At 36.2% G+C, this 12,350-nt stretch overlaps 1 protein-coding gene and 1 pseudogene across 1 annotated transcript in view; both read left to right on the top strand.

Moving 5' to 3' along the window:
* Dnah14 (dynein axonemal heavy chain 14) overlaps positions 1-12,350 on the top strand; it is a gene marked incomplete at its 5' end in the record, with an annotated part of 341,751 nt that overhangs the window by 285,329 nt on the left and 44,072 nt on the right. Inside the window, one exon of the mRNA XM_048809786.1 lies at positions 8,745-8,981. Coding sequence (XP_048665743.1) covers positions 8,745-8,981 — 237 coding nt within the window. The remainder of the gene's footprint in view (positions 1-8,744; positions 8,982-12,350) is intronic.
* Positions 4,202-4,891, top strand: LOC125618544 (annotated as a pseudogene).

Genomic DNA, 12,350 nt, shown 5'->3' with positions numbered 1-12,350 from the left:
TCGCCACCACTGACCTAACAGTAATCACAATGGAAAAAAAAATATATATATATATATATATATCATATACACAAAAGGAAAAATAAGAGAATCAAAATGTATCACTATAAAAAATCAACAAAACATTAAAAGACAATAAAAGAAGAGGCCCTTATTGTGAGGCTGTTGACTTATATAGGCTTTCAGAGAGATGCTGCTAGGCAGTTGATGGCTCTTGTAATTCAACTTGATTTCTAAATAGAAGCTGGATTCATCTGACAGAGAAGAAACTAGAACCAGACATGAGTCTCACATTCCCAGTGTGGACTTCTTTGGTGCTGTCAATCCTAGATACACAGTTGATGAAGACGATATTTTTCTTTTGTGATTATAAGCTTTGTGAAAACAGGATACCTTCCTTATCCCTAATATTTGGCCCAGAATAGATACTCAAAAAAAATATTTTGAGAGATTCAAGATAGCAGATGAGAGGAAAGCTGCATTTTCATTTGCTCCATGGTTTAGGTTTAAAGCAGCAAGAGTACTGCTCTCAACAAGGTGGATGAAAAAGGGAATTCATTGAAATTCAATATCAGACAGAGTCTCAGACACTCATAAAGTCAGGTGCATGAATGAAAAACTGCATTGGAGCTAAGTCAGTTGCAGCAGTAGTTGTGATGCTGGTAAACCACAAAGGCAGGGTATAAAACAGAGAAACACAATGAACAAGTTCGGCATAGAAAAACTTGAAAACCAGAAAAGCAACCTGAACTTATCTGATCCAGAGGCTGCACAGCAAACTGGTGTTTGAAAGTGCTGTGTTTCTCACCTGGCAAGTGGAGACCTGAGTCAGGAGCCATCTTGCGGAGGCCATGCTGCAGCTTTCTGATGCAGGAGCCCAGGAGATCATAGCAACCATTGCCATACTGTCCTGGCAAGCACTATCATGGCCTAGTGTGTACCTAGTAGAACTTGAGTGAAACAGGCACAGAGACTGTACCCAGGGAATTGAAGTCAGAAAAATAGAGGGGAGTGCAATGCACTTTCCCTTTGAGTCTGTCTGCCATGTGACCAACTGCAGGGTGTTGGAAAACTGAACAGGTGAGAGTGAATATACTCAGGGACTAAGCCCAGGAAGAACATATTCCTGGGCAGCAACATGTGGGGACATGTGATTCCCCTGCCCTGTGAGTAGAATTCTTGGGAAGCTCCTGAAAGCCAGACTGCCAGCACAGATTGGCATCTGTCTGGCCCTAGTGGTGTGTTGATCTAATCCCTTCGGAGCAAATATACCCACAAAGCCTCTTAGGCCTGATTAGACCTAAGCTGTAGCTACCAGAACTCCCCTTATAGAACCCTGCAGCAGCCTCACTCTGGGAGTGCATTAATCTGGTCTGTCAGTGTTATCATTAGGGTATCTAATTGGGGTTCAGGTCCTTGTTGTCCCAAACAAAGAATTGAGCAAGAAACACAGAATTAATAGGAAAAGTACAGATATATTGGAGGCAAGGTGAGAGAAGCACTCCATAAGGTAGAGAGGAGTGGGCCAAGTGAAAAAGAAGCCCAATGTCCCAGTGTCTAGAAATTAGTGTCTTATATGCCAAGCTCTGAGGCATTCTTTTTCCTATATGGGCTGAATTGAAGATCTTACTCATTTGCTTCCATTGGGTACCTTATAATACCTGATTAGAATGTTGTCCAATTTTCCCCCATTGGTTACTTTAGAAAATCTAATTAAAATACTGCCCACTTTACCCACATTGGTCACTTTGAAATATCAGACCTGTAGTGGGAGTCATCATGGTGATAACTTCTCAGTGGTGGGAGTTGTTGTGGTAATGAGACTCACCGTAAGAGAGACGTGATGATTCGTCTCCCTATATTGTCCTTTGGTGGTATATTTTTCTTACATCCTGCCTCCACCACCTTGGCATCCCTGAATTTGTATTTAACATTTGGACAAAATTCAATTAATGGCATTTCCCATTCTATCCTAGTGAGAAGGGAAGCTGAGAGCTATTTCAAGCAGCTATAGTTATAGGCCACTCCATCTGGCAGCTCAGTGAGCAGAAAGAGTGCTTGCCCTTGCTAAGCATCTTTCATCTTTTCCCCCTTTTTGGTTCTTGTTTTTATCTTTTTTCTCCTTTTTAACATTTTTTATAATAGTTTTTTCCTTGTCTTTTTAGGATTAGGGTTTTAAGTTTGTTTATTTTGATCTGGTTTGGTTTAGTTTGGTTGTTTCCATTTCTCCCCTCCCACTAACAGCCAAATCTCTTGTTCCGTTCTCTCTCCCTTTACTTTGTTTTTTCTACTTTTTCTCATTTTTCCTACTTTTTCTTCCACCTGCTATATCTCTTCTGCATTTCTCTGTTCACATTTTGAACATTCTAAACTTTCTTCTACTTTCCTATCACATTTTCTTTTCTCTTTATTCACTATATCTTACCATATTTTAGAGGTATTTGGCTTATATTACTTTTGACCCCAACATTCATGTTGTTGCAATTATTAGTACTGTGGGTGACAGAGTTGTCATCTAGTTAATGCCAGATCTAGTTCATGGTTATCGTTTTGGATTGCTAATCCCATCATTCATGTTTTTGCAATAATTAGTGTTGTAGATATCATAGGAGGCACTGGGTATTTATTTTAATACTGTATATTGTTTCAATTGTTGCTACTGTTTGTTTCCCCCTTTTCTGTAAGGTACTGGGAGTCTACAAGCACACTGCAAGTTCACAGGGTAGAGACTCTGCTGCTTAACTAATCCTAGCCAAAAGACAGTGCACCTTGCTCCACACATAAATTAGCCTCATTCAAACTTCAACTATTCTTTAATACAATGAATAGATAGAGACAAAACCCCAAAACTAATAAACAGGCCCCAAGTTAGAACAGCTAGGAGGGGGGCCATTAGGCCCCACTCATGAACATCCAGCAAAAACAAAATTAACACAAAGTCAGTGAATACCACACTTACAAGGGATCTCAATCTAGACACTTTGGCCAAAGAAAGCTGTGACCTAAGGCCCACACATAAGAGCAGAAGGGTAATCCCTCCCAACAGAGGCATAAAATCCAACACAGGAACACAAGAAATATTTAAAAACAAGATAACATAATACCTCTTAAGGTTTGTAATTCACCAGCAATGACTCCAAAAATATTGAAGTAAATTAAATATCAGATAAAAGAATTCAAGAGAATGATTATAAAAATGATCAATGATTTCCAAAAGAATGCAGAAAAACAACTGAATGAATTAAAGAAGTCAAAACAGGGTATGAATGAAGAACTCAATAAGGACATAGAGATATTGAAAAAGTACCAAACAGAAATCTTGGAAAAGAAGGGCACAATAAATAAAATAAAATGTTCACTCAAAAATCTAAGAGTATAGATAATGCCACAGACAGAAGCTCAGAGTTGGAAGACAAAGTGGCCAGCCTTGAACATTCAGACTGTACTAAAGAAAAGAAAATAAGTAACCATGATCAGAATTTATAAAACTCTGGGAGAATATTAAGAGACCAAATTAAGAGACCAAGAATCATTAGAATTGAGGAAGGTTGTGAGATGCAGGTTAATGGAATGGATAACTCTTCAAGGAAATAATATAGAAATTTTTTCCAAATCTTGAGAGTGAGAGGACATCCAGTTATAGGAGGCAATAAGAACTTCAGGAGATAATATCAAAAAAGTACCTCTCCTTGATACATTATAATTAAAATGCCTAACATACAGAACAAGGATAAGACTTTAAAAGCTTCAAGAGAAAAATGTCAGATCACATTTAGAGACAGGTCAATCAGAATTACTTCCAAATTCTTAGCAAAAATTCTAAAAGCCAGGAGGGCTTGGAATGATGTGTTCCAGGTCCTGAGAGAAAATAACAGTCAACTAAGATTGCTATATCCATCAAAGTTAACCTTAATAAATCAAATGATACATTTCAAGGTAAGCAGAAACTAAAAGAATTCATGACTATTAAACTGGCACTACAGAAAATACTTAAAGAAATGCTTCACATAGAATAAATAAAAACCAAACTGCAGAACTCACAAATAAACAAACAGGAATTAGTAATAACAATTAATGCAAATGGTCTCAACTCTACAATTAAAAAACACAGTCCAAAATCAAGACAGAAGACTGGGTACATTCACGGCAGTGGTGTAATATCCCATGCTCTCTGCATCTCTTCTCCTCCACCTCAGTTTGGATGGCTCAGGAGAATGGCTTTATATATGTAGCCAGCTGTCTGAGGTCCAGGGCCTCAGGGTATCTGCCTCTCACCTGCTCCCAAATCTTCAAGATCATCATGATCAGGATGTGAGAAAGATGTGCCTGACCTACCACCTTCTGTGCTGGCCACTTCCCCAATCTCACCAAGGCCCCTATCCAGATGGATTCCTGAAACAAGCAATGGAGATTGATGGGTATCACACCAAGGTCATATTTGGTCTTACTCAAGGCAGGAGTTGTGTCTAGTAATCCCATGGACTCCTTCCAGTGTCTAGCCCAGTTCCTAAATCATAAACACACTTGCTGATGTCTTTGTGTAAAATATGACCAACATGGCTATTCTTCATATCATACTATCTTGGATAGAATAATGCCAACAACATTTGCTAGTAAATAATATACCACAAATTCTTATTAGAAGAATTGTGATTTGAGAAGTACCATTCAGGTAACCACAGAATTGGTACACAAATTTGCTGACACACACATAATGCCTTTGTTTGAAAACTCTGCTAAAAACCCCAATGATAAGGACCAGATGGAAGCCATATTTATGACCTTGGCTCACAAATTGAAGAGCCACAAATCATTAATGCTTAGTCAACCCCCTGATAATAGAATTATCCTGAAAACTAAAGCAAAGTCTGAAAGAACATGCTGGTGCTAAATAACAGCTTTATTTTACTGTATAATTTTGGCTAAGTAAATGCTTTTGAAGAATGACAGTGATGTCATAGGATTTAATCTCAGATATGAAGGACCATCCTAACGCCTCACTGTCTACCATTGTAATACATATTACTTTTGTATTGTATATCTACTTATACAATTTGTTACCATGGCAACACAGGGAAAAGCTGATTTTGAATGAGATTGAAAGTGAAGCAAAGATAGGATGAATCTCATCTTTTCATTGAGAGCCCACTGAAAGAGGCCTCAAGTGAGAGCCTGCTGGAATTGTAAATCAGTAACTGTTCACTCCCAAGATCCTGGGATTGAAAGATAAGTATGATTTAATATGCACCTACTGACATCTAAGTTATATTTGAAAGCAAATGCAGTGACTTCATAAGGTGTCTTATATATTATTTTGTTACCTTTAAATGGTGAAAAACTAATTGAAAGCATCTGAGGCATTAGAACATGGGATGGGAATTGGTGAAAGGGATTCCTGGTATCACTTGTTCTCCCCTCACCCCATGCAATTTAATGTTCAAGTGCTGGATGAACTCAACTTGCACTTGGATTGTAGCTGGGAGGGCATTGTTCTAATTGCTTTGAGTCTATGTGTGTGTCTGTAATAGTACTGTGTTATCAATTTTTAAATGCTTAAAATTTATGGTCACAATGAACAATTACTTCAATTTGAAAAATAAGTAAGATATTGAAAAGTGTCTTGTCTATCCTCAATGGAAAGAATGCTTTAAATTTTTTTGCCTTAAATACTTCTATTTTGAATTTAAAACTTTGCACATAGCTTCTATCTACATAAGTGGAATGTAAGTTCTGGACTCAGCTGCAGTGTGCATGTTCACTAATTCTGGTAGCTTACTGCCCTTGATAATTTTAGATGAAATTAAGCCAAAAGATAATTTCACTTAAAATATTTTCAGAATGTGGGAAACCCAATTAAACATATAATCTATTCTAGTTTAGGACTTGTTGTATATTTGTTTTTTAATCATTTGGGTGATCTTAACTGATTATTTAGTTACAAAAACAAAATCATTCTAAAGTAAACTGAAAGTAATACTTATAATAAATAATTGTTCAGTTTTAAGTATTAGAGTTTGAATTGGCTTTATTTACATTGAGGAAGATTACTCCATTTTTCTTAGTTATGCTAGAATTAATAATTTAAAATCATTTTACTTTTATCTCAATTAACATTGATTTGTAACCATTTTTATAGGAACTGGAGTAGTTGTGATGGGTGTATTCATTTTTTTAAAAATGAATCTGTTTATTGCTTTTCAAAACATTTTCTGAAGTGGAGAAAGAAAATTTATATTTTCCAAGCACATCTATATTTTTTTCAGTACTGTCATAATGATTTTTTTAATATGGTGCTGAGGATCGAACCCAGGGCCTTATGGTGAGCACTGTACCTCTGAGCCACAGCCCCAGCCCTATCATGATTTTTAAATGAAATAATTTAACTTTCTTTTTGTGAGACATTAATAACAAATGTCCTTTACAGCTCTAAGAAAGGACTTATTTTTACCTTAATATTTTTTAAAATTTTTTAAAAAATATTTTTACCACTTACAACAACTTAGCATTTTAATGTTTAGTATGTTATCAGTTGAGTGGGGACAAAGCTTTTAGGTATATTCTAAAATATTTATAAAACATTTTATTAACTGATGAAATCAGTTTCAAAATGGTAGTTGTCTAACAAGAAAATATTAATTTTTAAAGCATAAATCATACATTTTTTAAATCTGTGCATTTATATTAATTCAACTTTAATTAAAATATCATACGTGTGTGTGGACTGTGTTGCGCATCGCAGCCTAGTGAATAGAATAATCTGGTGTCTGGGAATTTCCAGGGGACACTTCCTCTGGTTGACTGCACAGACATTGTGAGCCTATTCAAGCTCTCTCTGTCAAAGGTCCCACATAGCCCCTCTGAGATGGAGTAACCTGCCCAGATGCCAATCAACATGCTGACTGCAAAACATCAGGAAGCAAAACTCCACCCTTGAAACCTTACCCCTGTCTTTGAGGTACCCCCTTAAATAAACCACAGGAGTCATTTTCTAATTGTCTAGCTCCAGCTCCTGAGTGCGCTGGATCTATCAGGGGCTCCATCTTTCAAACTATCCTTTCTGACTCTTTGTCTTTTGTTATTCCCTAATTATTCTAGACTTTAATTTCTCAGGAGGTTTATCCCTCTGAGCAGACAAGAATTCCCTGGTGAGGTGCTGGCCACCCCACAATACAACATCACTAAACATCAGAGAAAAGCAAATCAAAACCACAGTAGGATACAACCTCATACACATTAGGATGACTACTACAAAACACACACATACAAACACAGAGAAAATATCAATTATCAATGAATATGTAGAGAAATTGGAACTCTTGTATACTCTGGTGGGATTATAAAATGGGCAACCACTATTGAAAACAGTACGGAGCCAGACATGGTGGCACACACCTCTAATCCCAGGAGCTCAGGAGGCTGAGCATGAGGATCACAAGTTCAAAGCCAGCCTTAACAATTTAGCAAGGCCCTAAGCAATTTAGCAAGACACCATCTCAAAATAAAAATGGCTGGGGATGTGACTCAGTGGTTGAGTGCCCCCCTGGGTTCAATCCCTGGTACCAAAAAAAAAAAAAAAAATGACAACAGGATGGAATGTCATCACACTATTAAAAGTAGAACTACCATAATGATTTAGGAATTGCACTCTGGATATATATATATATCCAAAAACTTGAATGTAGTGTTTGAAAGGATTATTTTCACACCTGTGTTCATAGAAGCACTATTGACAACAGCCAACAAGTGAAAGCAGCCCAACGTCCCCTGATGGATGAATGGATAAGCAAAATGTAGTATAAATACACAATGGAATGCTATTCAGTCTTTGAAAGGAAGAAAATTCTGTCACATGAATTAATCTTGAGAACTATTACTGTATGAATGTGAGGGCATACACACACACACACACACACACACAAAGTTTCTGTGTTAATGCAGCAATATTCAGAGATGAAGTAATTAGATTATGAGAGCTATAACCTAATCAGTCACCTTAGTTTGAAGGGACTAACTGGATGGTAACATTAGGCAGGTGGGGCATGGCTAGAAGAGGTGGGTCACTGGGGATCTGCCTTGGAAAGGTGCATCTTCCCTGTGGCTCCTTCGCCTCTCACTCTTTCTGCTTTCTGGCCACAATAAACAGAGCAGCACTGCTCCACCACACCTTTTGCCATGATGTTCTGCCTCTCCTCAGAACCAGAATAATGGAGTCAGGCCACCATGGACTGGATCTCCAAAACTGTCAGGCAAAGTAAACTTTTCTGGTCAGTTTTGGTCAGTGATGAAAATCTGACTAACACAAGGACGTTATGCCAATGAAATGAGTGAGTCATGAAAAGACAAACACCTATGATTCCTCTTAGATGAGATATCCAAGGAAGTCAAATTCATAGGAACAGGAAGTAGAATGGCGATTGCCAGGACCTTGGAGGAGCGTGGGAAGGGGAGTTGTTGTGAAATGGGCATAGAGTTTCAAGCTACAGAAAAAGTCCTGGAGTTCTGTTTCACAACATTATGAATATATTTAACACTAGTGAACTATATGTACTTAAAATACTTAAGATAATCAATTTTATGTTGTGTTTTTACCAAAGTAAAAATAATTAACTTTTATATAGTTCATTTTGATATCCAAGGTTTGTTTCTTCAACAACAGTATTTGTTAATCATCCACTTTTGTAACGATTGACTGAAAGGTGAAGGATTTATTTCTTCTAATGGGATTATTTTTCCTTTTCTATTAGGTATATTTGAAATATGTAAAGATCATCATCTTCAGTGGCTGCCAGATTCAAGGTGGAAGCAATGCCAATATGTCAGCAGCCAGCTGGAACCATTTTTACTCCTGTGCGAATCTCTTGTATCAAATATACCACAATGGAATGCTTTTAAGAACAGCAAGGCTGTATATTCTCTAATTAGCACACCATTCTGTCCAGAAAATGATTTATCAGAGGAAAGTAGGAAATCACCAGGAGAAAGTAAGAAAAAATTCAGTGTTTTAAGTGTGTGTGCACATGTGTGTGTAGATTTTCAACTTATAAATGCAGTTCCATATCTTATGAAAAAAATTGTAAAGTGAGGCAAAGTAAACTTGTTCTAGGCACATGTTTCATTCAGTGTAACCCTCCTAGTAATCCTGTGAAGTGACTTTTTTCACATTTTTATTGGTTCTTTTTAGTTATACATGATGGTAGAATCCATTTTGGTATAATTATGCAAACATGGAATGTATCTTATTTTAATTAGGATCCTAGTCTTATGGATGTACGTGATGTTGAGATTCACTGTGGTATATTTGTACACATACATAGAAAATTATGTCAGACTCATTCCACTCCTTCTCCCTTCCCTTCATTCCCTTTTGTCTAATCCAATGAACTTCTATTCTTTCCCTCTCCCCACTTGTTGGGGGTTAGCGTCCATATTTCAGAGAGAACATTCAACCTTTGGTTTTTTTGAGATTGGCTTATTTCACGTAGCATGATTGTATCCTGAACCATTTACCAGCAAATGTTATAGTCATCATTTTTATGGCTGAGTAATATTTCATTGTGTATATATACCACATTTTCTTTATCTGTTCATCTGTTGAAGGGCACCTAGGTTGATTCCACAGCTTAGCTATTGTGAATTGAGCTGCTCTGAACATTGATGTGGCTCCATCACTGTAGTATGCTGATTTTAACTCCTTTGGATGTATACTGAGGAGTGGAATAATTGGGTCAAACGGTGGTTCCATTCCTAGTTTTTGAGGAGTCTCCATACTCCTTTCCAGAGTGGTTCCACTAATTTGCAGTCCCACCAATAATATATGAGTGTACACTTTTCCTCACATCCTAACCAACATTTATTGTTACTTGTATTCTCGATACATTCTGGTTGGAGTGAGGGGAAATTTCAGTGTAGCTTTAATTTGCATTTCTTTAATTGCTAGAGATATTGAACATTTTTTCATACATTTGTTGATGGTTTGGATTTCTTCTTTTGAGAAGTGTCTGTTTAGTTCCTTTGCATGTTTATTGATTGGGTTATTTGGGAGTTTGGAGGTGTAAAGTTTTTTGAGTTCTTTGTATGTCCTGGAAACTAACACCTTATCTGAGGTGCAGGTGACAAAGATTTTTTTCCCCTTCAGTAGCTCTCTTCATGCTGTTGTTTTCTCTGCTGTGAAGAAGCTTTTTAGTTTGATACTATGCCATTTGTTGGTTTTTTTATTTTGCTTCTTGTGCTTTAGGAATCTTGTTAAGGAAGCTGGTTCCTAATCCAACATGTTAGAGAATTGAACCTTCATTTTCTTCTAGTAGGTGCAGGATTTCTGGTCTAATACCTAGGTCTTTGATCCACTTAGAGTTGAGTTTTGTACATGGTGAGAGATAGGGGTTTAATTTCATTCTGTTACATAGGGCTTTCCAGTTTTCCCAGCACCATTTGTTGAAGAGGCTGTCTTTTCTCCAATGTATATTTATAGTGCCTTTGTCTAGTATGAGATAACTGTATTTATGTGGGTTTGTCTCTGTGTTCTATTCCATTGATCTTCATGCCTGTTTTGGTGCCAATACCATGCTATTTTTGTTATTATAGGTCTGTAGTATAATTTATCATCTGATTTTGTGATGCCTCCTACTTTGCTTTTCTTACTAAGGATTGCTTTGGCTAATCTAGGCAAAATTTTTCCAAATGAATTTCATGACTGCTTTTTTGCTTGTTCTGTTTCTATGAAGAACGTCATTGGATTTTAATAGGAATTGCATTAAATCTGTATAGCACTTTTGGTAGTGTGGCCATTTTGACAATATTGATTCTGGCTATCCAAGAACATAGAAGATCTTTACATCTTCTAAGATCTTCTTCAATTTCTTCCTTTAGTGTTCTGTACTTTTTCATGTAGAGATCTTTCACCTCTTTTGTTATAGTGATTCCCAAAGATGTTGTTGTTGTTTGTTTGTTTGTTTGTTTGAGGCTATTGTGAATAGAATAGTTTTTCTAATTTCTCTTTCAGATGATTCATCACTGGTATATAGTATTGCAGTTGATTTTGGAGTGTTAATTTTGTATCCTACTACTTTGCAGAATTCATTTATGAGTTCTAGAAATTTTCTGGTGGAGTTTTTTTGGGTCTTCTAAATATGGAATCATGTCATTGGCAAGCAGAGATAGTTTGAGCTCTTCTTTTCCTGTCCATATTTCTTTAATTTCTTTCTTTTGCCTAATTTCTCTGACTAGTGTTTCAAGAACTATGCTGAATAGAAGTAGTAAAAGAGGGCATCCCTGTCTCGTTCCAGTTTTTAGAGGGAACTCTTTCAGGTTTTCTCCATTTAGAATGATTTTGGCCTTGGTTTTGCCATCTATACCTTTTTCAATGTTGAGGTATATTCCTATTATCTCTAGTTTTTCTAGTGCTTTAAACATAAGTGGATGCTGTATTTTGTCAAATGGGATTATTAAGAAACTGATAAGAAGTTAGATATTGTAGAAATGATAGTTTTAATACACTACACTAGTTTTGAAACTTAAATCTGAATAAGCCTACATATGTACCTCATTTTATAAAACAAATATGTTGTTCTAAAAATGCCCTGGAAGTGGACCTCACTTTCAATTTAAATGACTTGCTATTTTTATCATATCTTTTCTGTTTTCTTCTTCCACTTTGAACTCACCTATTCTGTTTTTCCCTGCCACTTCCACCTGTGACATCCCCACTTGAGTTACAATCTAATTTGTTTTCTTCCACATTTTTTTTCATTTTGCTTCCAGATATTTGCTAAAACATATAATTACTTGTGTAATAACATAAGTGTCCTTACAAGGTTCCTCTGCTCTTATCTCTATAGGAGATAGAATTCCAAAAGTGGAAATGCTGGTCAAAAGTAAATTATTATTATTATTATTATTATTAGAGCTGGGATTGTAGCTAAGTGGTAGAGTGTGTGAGGCACTGGGTTCAATCCTCCGCACCACATCAAAATCAATAAATGAAACAAAGATATAAAAAAAGTAAATTATTTTTTATTAATAGTTACTTCCAGGTTGATTATTTAAAAGTCTATGTTCAATTTATATTTTCACCAGCAATATGAATATCTTTTATCCAATTGAGATATCGGTCTTTTTTAAAATTGTGCCCATCTGAAAAAAAACTTAAAATACTTGAGTTGTTATTTCCCATTATTAGCAAGCTGAAGTATGTTTTAAGATGTTTACTGGCAATTTGAGTTTGCCTACCCCTGTTTTTCTGTAGAATTTGTAAGAATTCTATTAATGTTATTAATAACTGACTTTTGTGTCTTTAAATGTTTTTCTATACCTTTTCATTTTCTAGTAGACTTGTTTATTGTATATGTACTACA

Source organism: Marmota marmota, unplaced genomic scaffold (assembly GCF_001458135.2).
Source record: "Marmota marmota marmota unplaced genomic scaffold, marMar, whole genome shotgun sequence".
NCBI lineage: Eukaryota > Metazoa > Chordata > Mammalia > Rodentia > Sciuridae > Marmota > Marmota marmota.
Note: the sequence above shows the minus strand (reverse complement) of the source record. Positions and strands in the feature narration are given on the sequence as shown.